This window comes from Oncorhynchus gorbuscha, linkage group LG10 (genome assembly GCF_021184085.1).
Source record: "Oncorhynchus gorbuscha isolate QuinsamMale2020 ecotype Even-year linkage group LG10, OgorEven_v1.0, whole genome shotgun sequence".
NCBI classification, from domain to species: Eukaryota; Metazoa; Chordata; class Actinopteri; order Salmoniformes; family Salmonidae; genus Oncorhynchus; species Oncorhynchus gorbuscha.
Genome location: NC_060182.1, coordinates 5,247,310 through 5,268,479, shown reverse-complemented (window position 1 = coordinate 5,268,479; position 21,170 = coordinate 5,247,310). Strand labels below are relative to the sequence as shown.

Below are 21,170 nucleotides of genomic sequence, written 5' to 3'. Positions count from 1 at the left end.
ACCGTGACGACACCGTGACGACACCGTGACGACACCGTGACGACACCGTGACGACACCGTGACGACACCGTGACGACACCGTGACGACACCGTGACGACACCGTGACGACACCATGACGACACCATGACGACACCATGACGACTCACCGTTTCGTTTTTGGGAGTCATGACAGCAGCAACAGTCTTCTTCCCCGTGGTGGCAAATGAGACTAAGAACGCCTGTAAAAACAACAACAACAACAGAAACGTGTTTATTATCTCCACTTAGAACTCATTGACCTTCCAACTCACAACATTTGAGGTCATATATTGTCCAGGTTGGTAAAATAGTCACATAATAAAACGGTGTGCTACATAGCAGATGGACTATCCAGAGAGACGCGTAGTACCGGGGAGAAATATATAGCAGTAGAGACGCGTAGTACCGGGGAGAAATATATAGCAGTAGAGCCGCGTAGTACCGGGGAGAAATATATAGCAGTAGAGCCGCGTAGTACCGGGGAGAAATATATAGCAGTAGAGACGCGTAGTACCGGGGAGAAATATATAGCAGTAGTACCGGGGAGAAATATATAGCAGTAGTACCAGGGAGAAATATATAGCAGTAGAGACGCGTAGTACCGGGGAGAAATATATAGCAGTAGAGCCGCGTAGTACCGGGGAGAAATATATAGCAGTAGAGCCCCGTAGTACCGGGGTGAAATATATAGCAGTAGCACCGGGGAGAAATATATAGCAGTAGCACCGGGGAGAAATATATAGCAGTAGTACCGGGGAGAAATATATAGCAGTAGCACCGGGGAGAAATATATAGCAGTAGTACCGGGGAGAAATATATAGCAGTAGTACCGGGGAGAAATATATAGCAGTAGTACCGGGGAGAAATATATAGCAGTAGTACCGGGGAGAAATATATAGCAGTAGTACCGGGGAGAAATATATAGCAGTAGCACCGGGGAGAAATATATAGCAGTAGCACCGGGGAGAAATATATAGCAGTAGAGATATATAAATATATAGCAGTAGAGCCGCGTAGTACCGGGGAGAAATATATAGCAGTAGTACCGGGGAGAAATATATAGCAGTAGTACCAGGGAGAAATATATAGCAGTAGAGACGCGTAGTACCGGGGAGAAATATATAGCAGTAGAGCCGCGTAGTACCGGGGAGAAATATATAGCAGTAGAGATATATAAATATATAGCAGTAGTACCGGGGAGAAATATATAGCAGTAGAGATATATAAATATATAGCAGTAGAGCCGCGTAGTACCGGGGAGAAATATATAGCAGTAGTACCGGGGAGAAATATATAGCAGTAGTACCAGGGAGAAATATATAGCAGTAGAGACGCGTAGTACCGGGGAGAAATATATAGCAGTAGAGCCGCGTAGTACCGGGGAGAAATATATAGCAGTAGAGCCGCGTAGTACCGGGGAGAAATATATAGCAGTAGAGACGCGTAGTACCGGGGAGAAATATATAGCAGTAGTACCGGGGAGAAATATATAGCAGTAGAGATATATAAATATATAGCAGTAGAGCCGCGTAGTACCGGGGAGAAATATATAGCAGTAGAGACGTGTAATACCGGGGAGAAATATATAGCAGTAGTACCGGGGAGAAATATATAGCAGTAGCACCGGGGAGAAATATATAGCAGTAGTACCGGGGAGAAATATATAGCAGTAGCACCGGGGAGAAATATATAGCAGTAGTACCGGGGAGAAATATATAGCAGTAGCACCGGGGAGAAATATATAGCAGTAGAGATATATAAATATATAGCAGTAGAGCCGCGTAGTACCGGGGAGAAATATATAGCAGTAGCACCGGGGAGAAATATATAGCAGTAGTACCGGGGAGAAATATATAGCAGTAGTACCGGGGAGAAATATATAGCAGTAGAGATATATAAATATATAGCAGTAGAGCCGCGTAGTACCGGGAGAAATATATAGCAGTAGTACCGGGAGAAATATATAGCAGTAGCACCGGGAGAAATATATAGCAGTAGAGATATATAAATATATAGCAGTAGAGCCGCGTAGTACCGGGGAGAAATATATAGCAGTAGTACCGGGGAGAAATATATAGCAGTAGTACCAGGGAGAAATATATAGCAGTAGAGACGCGTAGTACCGGGGAGAAATATATAGCAGTAGTACCAGGGAGAAATATATAGCAGTAGCACCGGGGAGAAATATATAGCAGTAGAGATATATAAATATATAGCAGTAGAGCCGCGTAGTACCGGGGAGAAATATATAGCAGTAGTACCGGGGAGAAATATATAGCAGTAGTACCAGGGAGAAATATATAGCAGTAGAGCCGCGTAGTACCGGGGAGAAATATATAGCAGTAGAGCCGCGTAGTACCGGGGAGAAATATATAGCAGTAGAGACGCGTAGTACCGGGGAGAAATATATAGCAGTAGAGACGCGTAGTACCGGGGAGAAATATATAGCAGTAGAGACGCGTAGTACCGGGGAGAAATATATAGCAGTAGTACCGGGGAGAAATATATAGCAGTAGTACCAGGGAGAAATATATAGCAGTAGAGACGCGTAGTACCGGGGAGAAATATATAGCAGTAGAGCCGCGTAGTACCGGGGAGAAATATATAGCAGTAGAGCCCCGTAGTACCGGGGAGAAATATATAGCAGTAGAGCCGCGTAGTACCGGGGAGAAATATATAGCAGTAGAGCCGCGTAGTACCGGGGAGAAATATATAGCAGTAGCACCGGGGAGAAATATATAGCAGTAGTACCGGGGAGAAATATATAGCAGTAGTACCGGGGAGAAATATATAGCAGTAGTACCAGGGAGAAATATATAGCAGTAGAGCCGCGTAGTACCGGGGAGAAATATATAGCAGTAGAGCCCCGTAGTACCGGGGAGAAATATATAGCAGTAGAGCCGCGTAGTACCGGGGAGAAATATATAGCAGTAGCACCGGGGAGAAATATATAGCAGTAGCACCGGGGAGAAATATATAGCAGTAGCACCGGGGAGAAATATATAGCAGTAGCACCGGGGAGAAATATATAGCAGTAGCACCGGGGAGAAATATATAGCAGTAGTACCGGGGAGAAATATATAGCAGTAGTACCGGGGAGAAATATATAGCAGTAGCACCGGGGAGAAATATATAGCAGTAGCACCGGGGAGAAATATATAGCAGTAGAGATATATAAATATATAGCAGTAGAGCCGCGTAGTACCGGGGAGAAATATATAGCAGTAGTACCGGGGAGAAATATATAGCAGTAGTACCAGGGAGAAATATATAGCAGTAGAGACGCGTAGTACCGGGGAGAAATATATAGCAGTAGAGCCGCGTAGTACCGGGGAGAAATATATAGCAGTAGAGATATATAAATATATAGCAGTAGTACCGGGGAGAAATATATAGCAGTAGAGATATATAAATATATAGCAGTAGAGCCGCGTAGTACCGGGGAGAAATATATAGCAGTAGTACCGGGGAGAAATATATAGCAGTAGTACCAGGGAGAAATATATAGCAGTAGAGACGCGTAGTACCGGGGAGAAATATATAGCAGTAGAGACGCGTAGTACCGGGGAGAAATATATAGCAGTAGAGCCGCGTAGTACCGGGGAGAAATATATAGCAGTAGAGCCGCGTAGTACCGGGAGAAATATATAGCAGTAGAGACGCGTAGTACCGGGGAGAAATATATAGCAGTAGTACCGGGGAGAAATATATAGCAGTAGAGATATATAAATATATAGCAGTAGAGCCGCGTAGTACCGGGGAGAAATATATAGCAGTAGTACCGGGGAGAAATATATAGCAGTAGCACCGGGGAGAAATATATAGCAGTAGTACCGGGGAGAAATATATAGCAGTAGCACCGGGGAGAAATATATAGCAGTAGTACCGGGGAGAAATATATAGCAGTAGCACCGGGGAGAAATATATAGCAGTAGAGATATATAAATATATAGCAGTAGAGCCGCGTAGTACCGGGAGAAATATATAGCAGTAGCACCGGGAGAAATATATAGCAGTAGTACCGGGAGAAATATATAGCAGTAGTACCGGGGAGAAATATATAGCAGTAGAGATATATAAATATATAGCAGTAGAGATATATAAATATATAGCAGTAGTACCGGGGAGAAATATATAGCAGTAGCACCGGGGAGAAATATATAGCAGTAGAGATATATAAATATATAGCAGTAGAGCCGCGTAGTACCGGGGAGAAATATATAGCAGTAGTACCGGGGAGAAATATATAGCAGTAGTACCAGGGAGAAATATATAGCAGTAGAGACGCGTAGTACCGGGGAGAAATATATAGCAGTAGTACCAGGGAGAAATATATAGCAGTAGCACCGGGGAGAAATATATAGCAGTAGAGATATATAAATATATAGCAGTAGAGCCGCGTAGTACCGGGGAGAAATATATAGCAGTAGTACCGGGGAGAAATATATAGCAGTAGTACCAGGGAGAAATATATAGCAGTAGAGCCGCGTAGTACCGGGGAGAAATATATAGCAGTAGAGACGCGTAGTACCGGGGAGAAATATATAGCAGTAGAGACGCGTAGTACCGGGGAGAAATATATAGCAGTAGAGACGCGTAGTACCGGGGAGAAATATATAGCAGTAGAGACGCGTAGTACCGGGGAGAAATATATAGCAGTAGTACCGGGGAGAAATATATAGCAGTAGTACCAGGGAGAAATATATAGCAGTAGAGACGCGTAGTACCGGGGAGAAATATATAGCAGTAGAGCCGCGTAGTACCGGGGAGAAATATATAGCAGTAGAGCCCCGTAGTACCGGGGAGAAATATATAGCAGTAGAGCCGCGTAGTACCGGGGAGAAATATATAGCAGTAGCACCGGGGAGAAATATATAGCAGTAGTACCGGGGAGAAATATATAGCAGTAGTACCGGGGAGAAATATATAGCAGTAGTACCGGGGAGAAATATATAGCAGTAGTACCAGGGAGAAATATATAGCAGTAGAGACGCGTAGTACCGGGGAGAAATATATAGCAGTAGAGCCGCGTAGTACCGGGGAGAAATATATAGCAGTAGAGCCCCGTAGTACCAGGGAGAAATATATAGCAGTAGAGCCGCGTAGTACCGGGGAGAAATATATAGCAGTAGCACCGGGGAGAAATATATAGCAGTAGCACCGGGGAGAAATATATAGCAGTAGTACCGGGGAGAAATATATAGCAGTAGCACCGGGGAGAAATATATAGCAGTAGTACCGGGGAGAAATATATAGCAGTAGTACCGGGGAGAAATATATAGCAGTAGCACCGGGGAGAAATATATAGCAGTAGCACCGGGGAGAAATATATAGCAGTAGCACCGGGGAGAAATATATAGCAGTAGAGATATATAAATATATAGCAGTAGAGCCGCGTAGTACCGGGGAGAAATATATAGCAGTAGTACCGGGGAGAAATATATAGCAGTAGTACCAGGGAGAAATATATAGCAGTAGAGACGCGTAGTACCGGGGAGAAATATATAGCAGTAGAGCCGCGTAGTACCGGGGAGAAATATATAGCAGTAGAGATATATAAATATATAGCAGTAGTACCGGGGAGAAATATATAGCAGTAGAGATATATAAATATATAGCAGTAGAGCCGCGTAGTACCGGGAGAAATATATAGCAGTAGTACCGGGAGAAATATATAGCAGTAGTACCAGGGAGAAATATATAGCAGTAGAGACGCGTAGTACCGGGGAGAAATATATAGCAGTAGAGACGCGTAGTACCGGGGAGAAATATATAGCAGTAGAGCCGCGTAGTACCGGGGAGAAATATATAGCAGTAGAGCCGCGTAGTACCGGGGAGAAATATATAGCAGTAGTACCGGGGAGAAATATATAGCAGTAGAGATATATAAATATATAGCAGTAGAGATATATAAACATATAGCAGTAGAGCCGCGTAGTACCGGGGAGAAATATATAGCAGTAGAGACGTGTAATACCGGGGAGAAATATATAGCAGTAGTACCGGGGAGAAATATATAGCAGTAGCACCGGGGAGAAATATATAGCAGTAGCACCGGGGAGAAATATATAGCAGTAGCACCGGGGAGAAATATATAGCAGTAGCACCGGGGAGAAATATATAGCAGTAGCACCGGGGAGAAATATATAGCAGTAGCACCGGGGAGAAATATATAGCAGTAGCACCGGGGAGAAATATATAGCAGTAGAGATATATAAATATATAGCAGTAGAGCCGCGTAGTACCGGGGAGAAATATATAGCAGTAGCACCGGGGAGAAATATATAGCAGTAGTACCGGGGAGAAATATATAGCAGTAGTACCGGGGAGAAATATATAGCAGTAGAGATATATAAATATATAGCAGTAGAGCCGCGTAGTACCGGGGAGAAATATATAGCAGTAGTACCGGGGAGAAATATATAGCAGTAGCACCGGGGAGAAATATATAGCAGTAGAGATATATAAATATATAGCAGTAGAGCCGCGTAGTACCGGGGAGAAATATATAGCAGTAGTACCGGGGAGAAATATATAGCAGTAGAGACGCGTAGTACCGGGGAGAAATATATAGCAGTAGTACCAGGGAGAAATATATAGCAGTAGAGATATATAAATATATAGCAGTAGAGCCGCGTAGTACCGGGGAGAAATATATAGCAGTAGCACCGGGGAGAAATATATAGCAGTAGTACCGGGGAGAAATATATAGCAGTAGTACCGGGGAGAAATATATAGCAGTAGAGATATATAAATATATAGCAGTAGAGCCGCGTAGTACCGGGAGAAATATATAGCAGTAGTACCGGGAGAAATATATAGCAGTAGCACCGGGAGAAATATATAGCAGTAGAGATATATAAATATATAGCAGTAGAGCCACGTAGTACCGGGAGAAATATATAGCAGTAGTACCGGGAGAAATATATAGCAGTAGAGACGCGTAGTACCGGGGAGAAATATATAGCAGTAGTACCAGGGAGAAATATATAGCAGTAGTACCGGGGAGAAATATATAGCAGTAGAGACGCGTAGTACCGGGGAGAAATATATAGCAGTAGTACCGGGGAGAAATATATAGCAGTAGTACCGGGGAGAAATATATAGCAGTAGTACCGGGGAGAAATATATAGCAGTAGAGCCGCGTAGTACCGGGAGAAATATATAGCAGTAGAGACGCGTAGTACCGGGAGAAATATATAGCAGTAGAGACGCGTAGTACCGGGAGAAATATATAGCAGTAGAGACGCGTAGTACCGGGAGAAATATATAGCAGTAGAGACGCGTAGTACCGGGGAGAAATATATAGCAGTAGAGACGCGTAGTACCGGGGAGAAATATATAGCAGTAGAGACGCGTAGTACCGGGGAGAAATATATAGCAGTAGAGACGCGTAGTACCGGGGAGAAATATATAGCAGTAGAGCCGCGTAGTACCGGGGAGAAATATATAGCAGTAGTACCGGGGAGAAATATATAGCAGTAGTACCGGGGAGAAATATATAGCAGTAGAGATATATAAATATATAGCAGTAGAGATATATAAATATATAGCAGTAGTACCAGGGAGAAATATATAGCAGTAGAGATATATAAATATATAGCAGTAGAGACGCGTAGTACCGGGGGAGAAATATATAGCAGTAGAGATATATAAATATATAGCAGTAGTACCGGGGAGAAATATATAGCAGTAGAGATATATAAATATATAGCAGTAGAGACGCGTAGTACCGGGGAGAAATATATAGCAGTAGAGATATATAAATATATAGCAGTAGTACCGGGAGAAATATATAGCAGTAGAGATATATAAATATATAGCAGTAGAGACGTGTAGTACCGGGGAGAAATATATAGCAGTAGAGATATATAAATATATAGCAGTAGTACCGGGGAGAAATATATAGCAGTAGAGATATATAAATATATAGCAGTAGAGACGCGTAGTACCGGGGAGAAATATATAGCAGTAGAGATATATAAATATATAGCAGTAGTACCGGGGAGAAATATATAGCAGTAGAGATATATAAATATATAGCAGTAGAGACGCGTAGTACCGGGGGAGAAATATATAGCAGTAGAGATATATAAATATATAGCAGTAGTACCGGGGAGAAATATATAGCAGTAGAGATATATAAATATATAGCAGTAGAGACGCGTAGTACCGGGGAGAAATATATAGCAGTAATCAAAGTCAGACACTGTGTACAGGTAGACACGGTTTACTGTATACAGGTAGACATGGTTTACTGTATACAGGTAGATACTGTATACAGGTAGATACTGTATACAGGTAGATACTGTATACAGGTAGACATGGTTTACTGTATATAGGTAGATACTGTATATAGGTAGACATGGTTTACTGTATATAGGTAGATACTGTATATAGGTAGACACGGTTTACTGTATATAGGTAGACATTTACATTACATTTAAGTCATTTAGCAGACGCTCTTATCCAGACACGGTTTACTGTATATAGGTAGATACTGTATATAGGTAGACATGGTTTACTGTATATAGGTAGACATGGTTTACTGTATATAGGTAGACATGGTTTACTGTATATAGGTAGATACTGTATATAGGTAGACACGGTTTACTGTATATAGGTAGACACGGTTTACTGTATATAGGTAGACACGGTTTACTGTATATAGGTAGACACGGTTTACTGTATATAGGTAGACATGGTTTACTGTATATAGGTAGACACTGTATATAGGTAGACATGGTTTACTATATATAGGTAGACACTGTATATAGGTAGACATGGTTTACTGTATATAGGTAGACACTGTATATAGGTAGACATGGTTTACTGTATATAGGTAGACATGGTTTACTGTATATAGGTAGATACTGTATATAGGTAGACATGGTTTACTGTATATACGTAGATACTGTATATAGGTAGACATGGTTTACTGTATATAGGTAGATACTGTATATAGGTAGACATGGTTTACTGTATATAGGTAGATACTGTATACAGGTAGACATGGTTTACTGTATATAGGTAGATACTGTATATAGGTAGACATGGTTTACTATATATAGGTAGATACTGTATATAGGTAGACATGGTTTACTGTATATAGGTAGATACTGTATACAGGTAGACATGGTTTACTGTATATAGGTAGACATGGTTTACTGTATATAGGTAGATACTGTATATAGGTAGACATGGTTTACTGTATATAGGTAGACATGGTTTACTGTATATAGGTAGATACTGTATATAGGTAGACATGGTTTACTGTATATACGTAGATACTGTATATAGGTAGACATGGTTTACTGTATATAGGTAGATACTGTATATAGGTAGACACGGTTTACTGTATATAGGTAGACATTTACATTACATTTAAGTCATTTAGCAGACGCTCTTATCCAGACACGGTTTACTGTATATAGGTAGACACTGTATATAGGTAGATACTGTATATAGGTAGATACTGTATACAGGTAGACATGGTTTACTGTATACAGGTAGACATGGTTTACTGTATATAGGTAGACATGGTTTACTGTATATAGGTAGACATGGTTTACTGTATATAGGTAGACACTGTATATAGGTAGATACTGTATACAGGTAGACACTGTTTACTGTATATAGGTAGACACTGTATACAGGTAGACATGGTTTACTGTATACAGGTAGACACTGTATACAGGTAGACACGGCTTACTGTATACAGGTAGACACGGCTTACTGTATACAGGTAGACACGGCTTACTGTATACAGGTAGACACGGCTTACTGTATACAGGTAGACACGGCTTACTGTATTTAGGTAGACACGGCTTACTGTATTTAGGTAGACACGGCTTACTGTATTTAGGTAGACACGGCTTACTGTATTTAGGTAGACACGGCTTACTGTATTTAGGTAGACACGGCTTACTGTATATAGGTAGACACGGCTTACTGTATATAGGTAGACACGGCTTACTGTATATAGGTAGACACGGCTTACTGTATATAGGTAGACACGGCTTACTGTATATAGGTAGACACGGCTTACTGTATATAGGTAGACACGGCTTACTGTATATAGGTAGACACGGCTTACTGTATATAGGTAGACACGGTTTACTGTATATAGGTAGACACGGTTTACTGTATATAGGTAGACATGGTTTACTGTATATAGGTAGACATGGTTTACTGTATATAGGTAGATACTGTATATAGGTAGACATGGTTTACTGTATATAGGTAGATACTGTATATAGGTAGACATGGTTTACTGTATATAGGTAGATACTGTATATAGGTAGACATGGTTTACTGTATATAGGTAGATACTGTATACAGGTAGACATGGTTTACTGTATATAGGTAGACATGGTTTACTGTATATAGGTAGATACTGTATATAGGTAGACATGGTTTACTGTATATAGGTAGACATGGTTTACTGTATATAGGTAGATACTGTATATAGGTAGACACGGTTTACTGTATATAGGTAGACATTTACATTACATTTAAGTCATTTAGCAGACGCTCTTATCCAGACACGGTTTACTGCATTTAGGTAGACACGGTTTACTGTATATAGGTAGACACTGTATATAGGTAGATACTGTATATAGGTAGATACTGTATACAGGTAGACATGGTTTACTGTATATAGGTAGACATGGTTTACTGTATATAGGTAGACACTGTATATAGGTAGACATGGTTTACTGTATATAGGTAGATACTGTATACAGGTAGACATGGTTTACTGTATACAGGTAGACATGGTTTACTGTATATAGGTAGACATGGTTTACTGTATATAGGTAGATACTGTATATAGGTAGATACTGTATATAGGTAGACATGGTTTACTGTATATAGGTAGATACTGTATACAGGTAGACATGGTTTACTGTATATAGGTAGACATGGTTTACTGTATATAGGTAGATACTGTATATAGGTAGACATGGTTTACTGTATATAGGTAGATACTGTATATAGGTAGACATGGTTTACTGTATATAGGTAGACATGGTTTACTGTATATAGGTAGATACTGTATATAGGTAGACACGGTTTACTGTATATAGGTAGACATTTACATTACATTTAAGTCATTTAGCAGACGCTCTTATCCAGACACGGTTTACTGCATTTAGGTAGACACGGTTTACTGTATATAGGTAGACACTGTATATAGGTAGATACTGTATATAGGTAGACACTGTATATAGGTAGATACTGTATACAGGTAGACATGGTTTACTGTATATAGGTAGACACGGTTTACTGTATATAGGTAGACACGGCTTACTGTATATGGGTAGACACGGCTTACTGTATATAGGTAGACACGGCTTACTGTATATAGGTAGACACGGCTTACTGTATATAGGTAGACACGGCTTACTGTATATAGGTAGACACGGCTTACTGTATATAGGTAGACACGGCTTACTGTATATAGGTAGACACGGCTTACTGTATATAGGTAGACACGGCTTACTGTATATAGGTAGACACGGCTTACTGTATATAGGTAGACACGGCTTACTGTATATAGGTAGACACGGTTTACTGTATATAGGTAGACATGGTTTACTGTATATAGGTAGACATGGTTTACTGTATATAGGTAGATATGGTTTACTGTATTTAGGTAGATACTGTATATAGGTAGACATGGTTTACTGTATATAGGTAGATACTGTATATAGGTAGATACTGTATATAGGTAGATACTGTATATAGGTAGATACTGTATATAGGTAGACACTGTATATAGGTAGACACTGTATATAGGTAGACACTGTATATAGGTAGACACTGTATATAGGTAGACATGGTTTACTGTATATAGGTAGACATGGTTTACTGTATATAGGTAGACATGGTTTACTGTATATAGGTAGACATGGTTTACTGTATATAGGTAGACATGGTTTACTGTATATAGGTAGACATGGTTTACTGTATATAGGTAGACATGGTTTACTGTATATAGGTAGACATGGTTTACTGTATATAGGTAGACATGGTTTACTGTATTTAGGTAGACATGGTTTACTGTATTTAGGTAGACATGGTTTACTGTATTTAGGTAGACATGGTTTACTGTATTTAGGTAGACATGGCTTACTGTATTTAGGTAGACATGGCTTACTGTATATAGGTAGACATGGCTTACTGTATATAGGTAGACATGGCTTACTGTATATAGGTAGACATGGTTTACTGTATATAGGTAGACATGGTTTACTGTATATAGGTAGACATGGTTTACTGTATATAGGTAGACATGGTTTACTGTATATAGGTAGACATGGTTTACTGTATATAGGTAGATATGGTTTATTGTATATAGGTAGACATGGTTTACTGTATTTAGGTAGATACTGTATATAGGTAGACATGGTTTACTGTATATAGGTAGACATGGTTTACTGTATATAGGTAGATACTGTATATAGGTAGACATGGTTTACTGTATTTAGGTAGACATGGTTTACTGTATTTAGGTAGACATGGTTTACTGTATTTAGGTAGACATGGTTTACTGTATATAGGTAGACATGGTTTACTGTATATAGGTAGACATGGTTTACTGTATATAGGTAGACATGGTTTACTGTATTTAGGTAGACATGGTTTACTGTATATAGGTAGACATGGTTTACTGTATATAGGTAGACATGGTTTACTGTATATAGGTAGACATGGTTTACTGTATATAGGTAGACATGGTTTACTGTATATAGGTAGACTTGGTTTACTGTATATAGGTAGACATGGTTTACTGTATATAGGTAGACATGGTTTACTGTATATAGGTAGACATGGTTTACTGTATATAGGTAGACATGGTTTACTGTATATAGGTAGACATGGTTTACTGTATATAGGTAGACATGGTTTACTGTATATAGGTAGACATGGTTTACTGTATATAGGTAGACATGGTTTACTGTATATAGGTAGACATGGTTTACTGTATATAGGTAGACATGGTTTACTGTATATAGGTAGACATGGTTTACTGTATATAGGTAGACATGGTTTACTGTATATAGGTAGACATGGTTTACTGTATATAGGTAGACATGGTTTACTGTATATAGGTAGACATGGTTTACTGTATATAGGTAGACATGGTTTACTGTATATAGGTAGACATGGTTTACTGTATATAGGTAGACATGGTTTACTGTATATAGGTAGACATGGTTTACTGTATATAGGTAGACATGGTTTACTGTATATAGGTAGACATGGTTTACTGTATATAGGTAGACATGGTTTACTGTATATAGGTAGACATGGTTTACTGTATATAGGTAGACATGGTTTACTGTATTTAGGTAGACATGGTTTACTGTATTTAGGTAGACATGGTTTACTGTATTTAGGTAGACATGGTTTACTGTATTTAGGTAGACATGGTTTACTGTATTTAGGTAGACATGGTTTACTGTATTTAGGTAGACATGGTTTACTGTATTTAGGTAGACATGGTTTACTGTATTTAGGTAGACATGGTTTACTGTATTTAGGTAGACATGGTTTACGGTATACAGGTAGACATGGTTTACGGTATACAGGTAGACATGGTTTACTGTATACAGGTAGACATGGTTTACGGTATACAGGTAGACATGGTTTACTGTATACAGGTAGACATGGTTTACTGTATACAGGTAGACATGGTTTACTGTATACAGGTAGACACGGTTTACTGTATACAGGTAGACACGGTTTACTGTATACAGGTAGACACGGTTTACTGTATTTAGGTAGATACGGTTTACTGTATTTAGGTAGATACGGTTTACTGTATTTAGGTAGATACGGTTTACTGTATTTAGGTAGATACTGTATATAGGTAGATACGGTTTACTGTATTTAGGTAGATACTGTATTTAGGTAGATACGGTTTACTGTATTTAGGTAGATACTGTATATAGGTAGATACGGTTTACTGTATTTAGGTAGATACTGTATTTAGGTAGATACGGTTTACTGTATTTAGGTAGATACTGTATATAGGTAGACATGGTTTACTGTATTTAGGTAGATACAGTTTACTGTATATAGGTAGACACGGTTTACTGTATATAGGTAGACACGGTTTACTGTATATAGGTAGACACAGTGTACTGTATATAGGTAGACACAGTTTACTGTATATAGGTAGACACAGTTTACTGTATATAGGTAGACACGGTTTACTGTATTTAGGTAGACACGGTTTACTGTATTTAGGTAGACACGGTTTACTGTATTTAGGTAGACACGGTTTACTGTATTTAGGTAGACACGGTTTACTGTATTTAGGTAGACACGGTTTACTGTATTTAGGTAGCCACGGTTTACTGTATTTAGGTAGCCACGGTTTACTGTATTTAGGTAGCCACGGTTTACTGTATTTAGGTAGCCACGGTTTACTGTATTTAGGTAGCCACGGTTTACTGTATTTAGGTAGCCACGGTTTACTGTATTTAGGTAGCCACGGTTTACTGTATTTAGGTAGCCACGGTTTACTGTATTTAGGTAGCCACGGTTTACTGTATTTAGGTAGCCACGGTTTACTGTATTTAGGTAGCCACGGTTTACTGTATATAGGTAGCCACGGTTTACTGTATATAGGTAGCCACGGTTTACTGTATATAGGTAGCCACGGTTTACTGTATATAGGTAGCCACGGTTTACTGTATATAGGTAGCCACGGTTTACTGTATATAGGTAGCCACGGTTTACTGTATATAGGTAGCCACGGTTTACTGTATATAGGTAGCCACGGTTTACTGTATTTAGGTAGATACGGTTTACTGTATTTAGGTAGATACGGTTTACTGTATTTAGGTAGATACGGTTTACTGTATTTAGGTAGATACGGTTTACTGTATTTAGGTAGATACGGTTTACTGTATTTAGGTAGATACGGTTTACTGTATTTAGGTAGATACGGTTTACTGTATTTAGGTAGATACGGTTTACTGTATTTAGGTAGATACGGTTTACTGTATTTAGGTAGATACGGTTTACTGTATTTAGGTAGATACGGTTTACTGTATTTAGGTAGATACGGTTTACTGTATTTAGGTAGATACGGTTTACTGTATTTAGGTAGACACGGTTTACTGTATTTAGGTAGACACGGTTTACTGTATTTAGGTAGCCACGGTTTACTGTATTTAGGTAGCCACGGTTTACTGTATTTAGGTAGCCACGGTTTACTGTATTTAGGTAGCCACGGTTTACTGTATTTAGGTAGCCACGGTTTACTGTATTTAGGTAGCCACGGTTTACTGTATTTAGGTAGCCACGGTTTACTGTATTTAGGTAGCCACGGTTTACTGTATTTAGGTAGCCACGGTTTACTGTATTTAGGTAGCCACGGTTTACTGTATTTAGGTAGCCACGGTTTACTGTATTTAGGTAGCCACGGTTTACTGTATATAGGTAGCCACGGTTTACTGTATATAGGTAGCCACGGTTTACTGTATATAGGTAGCCACGGTTTACTGTATATAGGTAGCCACGGTTTACTGTATATAGGTAGCCACGGTTTACTGTATATAGGTAGCCACGGTTTACTGTATATAGGTAGCCACGGTTTACTGTATATAGGTAGCCACGGTTTACTGTATATAGGTAGCCACGGTTTACTGTATTTAGGTAGATACGGTTTACTGTATTTAGGTAGATACGGTTTACTGTATTTAGGTAGATACGGTTTACTGTATTTAGGTAGATACGGTTTACTGTATTTAGGTAGATACGGTTTACTGTATTTAGGTAGATACGGTTTACTGTATTTAGGTAGATACGGTTTACTGTATTTAGGTAGATACGGTTTACTGTATTTAGGTAGATACGGTTTACTGTATTTAGGTAGATACGGTTTACTGTATTTAGGTAGATACGGTTTACTGTATTTAGGTAGATACGGTTTACTGTATTTAGGTAGATACGGTTTACTGTATTTAGGTAGATACGGTTTACTGTATTTAGGTAGATACGGTTTACTGTATTTAGGTAGATACGGTTTACTGTATTTAGGTAGATACGCTTTACTGTATATAGGTAGATACTGTATATAGGTAGATACGGTTTACTGTATTTAGGTAGATACTGTATATAGGTAGATACGGTTTACTGTATTTAGGTAGATACTGTATTTAGGTAGATACGGTTTACTGTATATAGGTAGATACGGTTTACTGTATATAGGTAGATACGGTTTACTGTATTTAGGTAGATACTGTATTTAGGTAGATACGGTTTACTGTATATAGGTAGATACTGTATATAGGTAGATACGGTTTACTGTATTTAGGTAGATACTGTATTTAGGTAGATACGGTTTACTGTATATAGGTAGATACTGTATATAGGTAGACATGGTTTACTGTATTTAGGTAGATACGGTTTACTGTATTTAGGTAGATACAGTTTACTGTATTTAGGTAGATACGGTTTACTGTATGGTATAACAACAGTCAGTGACATTAATGATTGCCTGTCTGGGATTAATTACGTTTATTGAATTCAACTATATTGAATAAACAAAAATGAATGAATGAATGGATGTGTACCGGCTGGAAGTCTCTGAGTGGGACGATGGTGTATCCATCAGCATTGAGCTGTAGCAGGACGTGGTGGTCTGGTCCGAGCTGGAGAAAGAACTCTGAGAGGGGGGAGCGGGCCGGGTGGGGCTGGCTGGACACCAGGACGGGCTGGAAGCCTGGGGACACCTCCAGATCCAGAGACTGGGGGGGGGGGGGGGGGGAAGAGAGTAGGAAAGGAAGCAACAGAAAGACATTGGTCATTCGTTTCCACTCATCAAGCAATAGCATCAATGGGATAATTAATCCACAAGGTATTCACAGGATTGAAAAGGAAAAAAAATCCACTCAAAAACAATGGAAATTTGCTAACACGTTAACATTAGCTAGCGTCTGCTCGCTAGCTGAACCAGTCTCAAAAATCAACCCATATGAAACTAAAAGGCAGGGATGCCAACAACGCCAGTTCACACACTCCATGCTGAATACACATGCTAGCTCGTGCAGTGAAGTTCTCGCTAATTCCCAAATGAGTTTTCATTCTGTTCTGCTGTGATTGGTGCGCCGAGTTCTACAGCTGACTCCTCTCTGTGATGTCATCACGTTGCCCAAATGTTCCAGAGTAGCGAGACACAGAGCCAGTTGTCAGAAATCAGCATGTATCTGACTGACAACAGTCCCACAACTTTGGTTCCGTACAACTTCAACAACAAGCTAGCAAACTAGCTAGCGTACGACCGTTCAAACTAGCTAGCGTACGACCGTTCAAACTAGCTAGCGCTAGGGCTGCTAGCTGGAGCATGCGTTGCCGTAGTAGCCAGTGCGTCATAGCTACCGAGAACAGAGTGATTTTCAAAACTAGGAATTTGTTTTAGGCAGATGAGCAAACATTATTATTATTTATTTTTTTACAAATGGTAGAGGGATGAAAGTTGCCATTTGAGCGTGAGACGGTGTAGTCCACTGTTGATACATTCGGCAGCAGTCAAGTTCAAGACGTTGGGACTTTCAAGATGCACAGTGTCACTTGCCTCTTCATCAGGAAGTGTTTTGCATCATAGGAGTCATCATGAGGTGTCAACTGACACGTTGTATCTTGAAAGTCCAACATCTTGAAAACTTGACACGCAAAAACATTTTTGGGAATGTTTTAACAAATGGACTAATTAAAAAATATATATAATCATGAAAAATAACCTTTAATATTCCTTTAAGAATCACAGAAGTTAAAGCAAAAACAGATGCCATGACTGAACCTTAAGATCGGCAGGCAAACTTTTTGGCTCGAGACACATTGGGATTTTGACATTTAAAGGAGGGCTGCTCAGATTTTTTATTTTTTAAGACCGATTTGTTTGTCGAAAATCGACTTGCAGGCTAGAAAAGGGACAGTTATTTGAAAATATACAGGTCCATTATCATGTATATATAATCATAGGATCATCTATGTCGCTCGCGGTCCATTATCATCGGATCATCTATCTATAGGTCGATAGATAGATCTGAAATCCAATCCGATCCTATTTCACCTTTGATTCCTATCCTTGTTATTGAATACCGACTCTTATTCAAACTCATTACAAATAATTTATACTCTTATTCGATAAGATCAGCTGCAAACATATCTGTTGCCATCAAGCACTGGCTCACTGAACGATACGGTTGTGGCGGTGGGAGACAGGTACAGTACCTGTAGTAGGATCTGGCTGAACTCTGGAGTCTCCTCAGCCTGTATCGGGAGGGTGTAGAGGGCGAGAGTGGCGGGATCCACACACATCAGCACCCCCTGACCAATCACCACACAGCTGGACTCAACACTGGAGAGCCATGAGGCTTCGACTGATCTCTGAGGACAACGACAGACAGGAATCACTGGGTTAGAGACAGGACATGTGTGTACAGGCTTACAGTGGACCAACCGACACAGTGTAGACGCTGACAGAGGAGTAACCGTTTGGGCTGGTTTCCCAGACACAGTGTAGATGCTGACAGAGGAGTAACCCTTTGGGCTGGTTTCCCAGACACAGATTCCATTTCCTCCTGGACTGAAAAAGCATGCTCAAAAGGAGATGTTTTATTTATTTATTTTAAAATCTGGACTAGGCTTAATCTGGCTCTGGAAAACAGGCCCTTTCCTGATACCTTCATGAATTTTAAAATGGTTGCCAATGAAGGTTTGATGACAGTGCTAGAGTAGTGACCTGCTTGATGATCTCTCCGTCCTCTAGGCTGTAGGCTATGATAGTGAGGTGAGAGTTAGGAACCACCCCCAACACATAGACCTCCTCTTCTCCCCCAGAGTACACTGCCTGGTACTGGACTGCATCACTGTGGGATACAGAAAATACTTAGTAGATCAGTTTTACAACAGTCCTGAAATTAAATGCAAATTACCTACGTGCTGTAGACTGGGTTCAAATACTATTTGAAATATTTTTAGATACTTTGAGTGTTTGATTGAGCCTTTATGGATTGCCAGATGGGCAGGGCTTGCACTTTTGGCTACATTTGATTGGCTCCATTGCGTCAGGTAAGCGTCACCAAGTGCAACTAAATCATTTGAAATAAAAACAAACACCATTTGAACCCATGTCTGGCCCCAGACAGCACCAGTGTCCTACTGTACCTACCTGTCAGGCAGGTTCTCCACCCATTTCTGGTGTCCATTGGATAAGTAGTGGAGAGAGATGGCTGCTTTCTTTAGCACTGACACAAGCTTTACGGTGTCCTGTATGGCCACAAAACACGCAGCCTGGAAGCTGAAATAGAGAGAGACATTATGAGCAGTTCGAAATCTCTAAAAATCAATTATGTCCATTTCTATTGAGAGTGTCTCTCAGATATAAAAATTGCAGATAATGAGAAACAGGTAAATCTGCACACGAAGACACACCTGCCAGTATCCAGCACGGCCTCCCAGTTCAGCCCACCAATGTTTGTGTCCCAGGAACGGAGCAAACGACCATCTCCAACCACCATCAGAGCATCTAGAGAAGATGTGAAAAACATTCAGATATCCGCTGTGAAAGATGAAGGCAGGATCTTAAAATGAACTTAGGCCTAGATAAAAGCCAATGCTTTGACTCTGTACAACACGGTTATGTTGGCTAGGCCAAGAAACTAGGCAGGTTTACAACAAACTTTGAAAAGGCTGTAGTCACCTTGTCCATGCAGCAGAAGTATGTCTATGGTTCCCTCTGGTCCAGTCTTGTCCACGTGTCTCCAAACTGTAAAAGTCAGAACGAAAAATATTTAACTCTATGCAACTCTAAAATCGTTTTTATCACAGATTTCAGAGTCAAAGAGAAAAGCTATAAACCCATTCGTATTGTAATGTGAATTACAAATACTCACGGAGATCTCCAGTCCTGGAGTTGAAAGAGGCAAAGATATTCTTGTCGGTGGCGACGAACAGCTTTTTGGACGACTGTGTATTCGCCTCAAAGTGGGCAAAGAGGGTCTTCCCCACATACTGCTGTCTCCTGGAACCACAAAAACCTTTGTTTTTAACAGTCAAGCATTCTTGTTGAAATATAGCAAGCTATTTTTTTTTTTTACTTTAGTTAATCAATCGCTAATGCACATAATCATTAGTGTGGCATTTAGAGACAGTATCATATATCACAAGAAGGAGCAAGTGGGACAAATCTGGAGGTAAACGGGTCTCCTTCCCCCATTGATCCTAAACCCCCATTAAAAGAAGCGATCTGAAAGATACATTTACATTCGTGAATGACTAACATTTATGGTCAAACAAGAGACGGGTGCAGACATGACAGGGCTAACTATTGAGTGACTCCAACCCCGGGGGAGATCTACTGTCTGTGTCGCCTGTGTCTTAAGATCATCAATCACATCTGACGCTGTCAACGGTTAGCACATAGCATTAGCTTTTACGTTCACTAGCTGCATATAGCACAATCAATAGACATTCCTCAATTGTAAAAATAGCTAGCTTAACATACCAATCAAATTTTCCAACTTGATCTTCGAAAACAGCTTCACTAATACGAAAAAAAGACAATAAGATGACGAATAAAGACGTTAGTTTAGCCATTTTAACAGATGACTTCTTAGTGAAGGTAACGACCAAAGATGGTGGATGCATAAAGATGATTCACTCAGGCCGTTAACCATTGAAAACAAAATGGTCAGTTCCGATCTGCTTAAAGGGGGTGGTTCTCCCATGGACACCAATGCAATAGCTGCTGGGTCTGGTCTGCTTATTTCATTGGCTGTAAATGTAAGCAGAATAAAATAGGGAGTGGGGTGTCTCACTTTCTCTTCCGTCTCTGATAACCCATGAAATAATCCCTTCCGGGTTGATTTTCTTCTTCGTTTTATTTGGCGATGTGTAAAACTAACATATAAAGGTGCATTACCGCCTTCTACCGTGCTGGATTGTGATGGTGAGAGGACTATTGGCACTGAAACCAACCACCACACACACACTGTCTGTCTGTCTGTCTGTCTGTCTGTCTGTCTGTCTGTCTGTCTGTCTGTCTGTCTGTCTGTCTGTCTGTCTGTCTGTCTGTCTGTCTGTCTGGTCGTCTGTCTGTCTGTCTGTCTGTCTGTCTGTCTGTCTGTCT

The 21,170-nt window shown here is 40.0% G+C and overlaps 1 protein-coding gene across 2 annotated transcripts in view; it reads right to left on the bottom strand.

Moving 5' to 3' along the window:
* The window catches only part of LOC124045464 (ER membrane protein complex subunit 1-like), a 41,523-nt gene extending 20,760 nt beyond the window's left edge, over positions 1 to 20,763 (bottom strand). The window contains exons 1-9 of one of the 2 annotated variants that reach the window (XM_046364771.1): positions 20,547 to 20,763; positions 19,936 to 20,063; positions 19,743 to 19,808; positions 19,475 to 19,568; positions 19,212 to 19,340; positions 18,783 to 18,909; positions 18,272 to 18,427; positions 16,612 to 16,785; positions 148 to 219 (exon numbers count right to left, since the gene is read on the bottom strand). In XM_046364771.1, the coding sequence (XP_046220727.1) occupies positions 148 to 219; positions 16,612 to 16,785; positions 18,272 to 18,427; positions 18,783 to 18,909; positions 19,212 to 19,340; positions 19,475 to 19,568; positions 19,743 to 19,808; positions 19,936 to 20,063; positions 20,547 to 20,689 (1,089 nt within the window). In that variant the 5' untranslated portion in view covers positions 20,690 to 20,763. The remainder of the gene's footprint in view (positions 1 to 147; positions 220 to 16,611; positions 16,786 to 18,271; positions 18,428 to 18,782; positions 18,910 to 19,211; positions 19,341 to 19,474; positions 19,569 to 19,742; positions 19,809 to 19,935; positions 20,064 to 20,546) is intronic. The other variant, XM_046364772.1, reaches the window with a different exon arrangement.
* Positions 20,764 to 21,170: the final 407 nt, after the last annotated feature.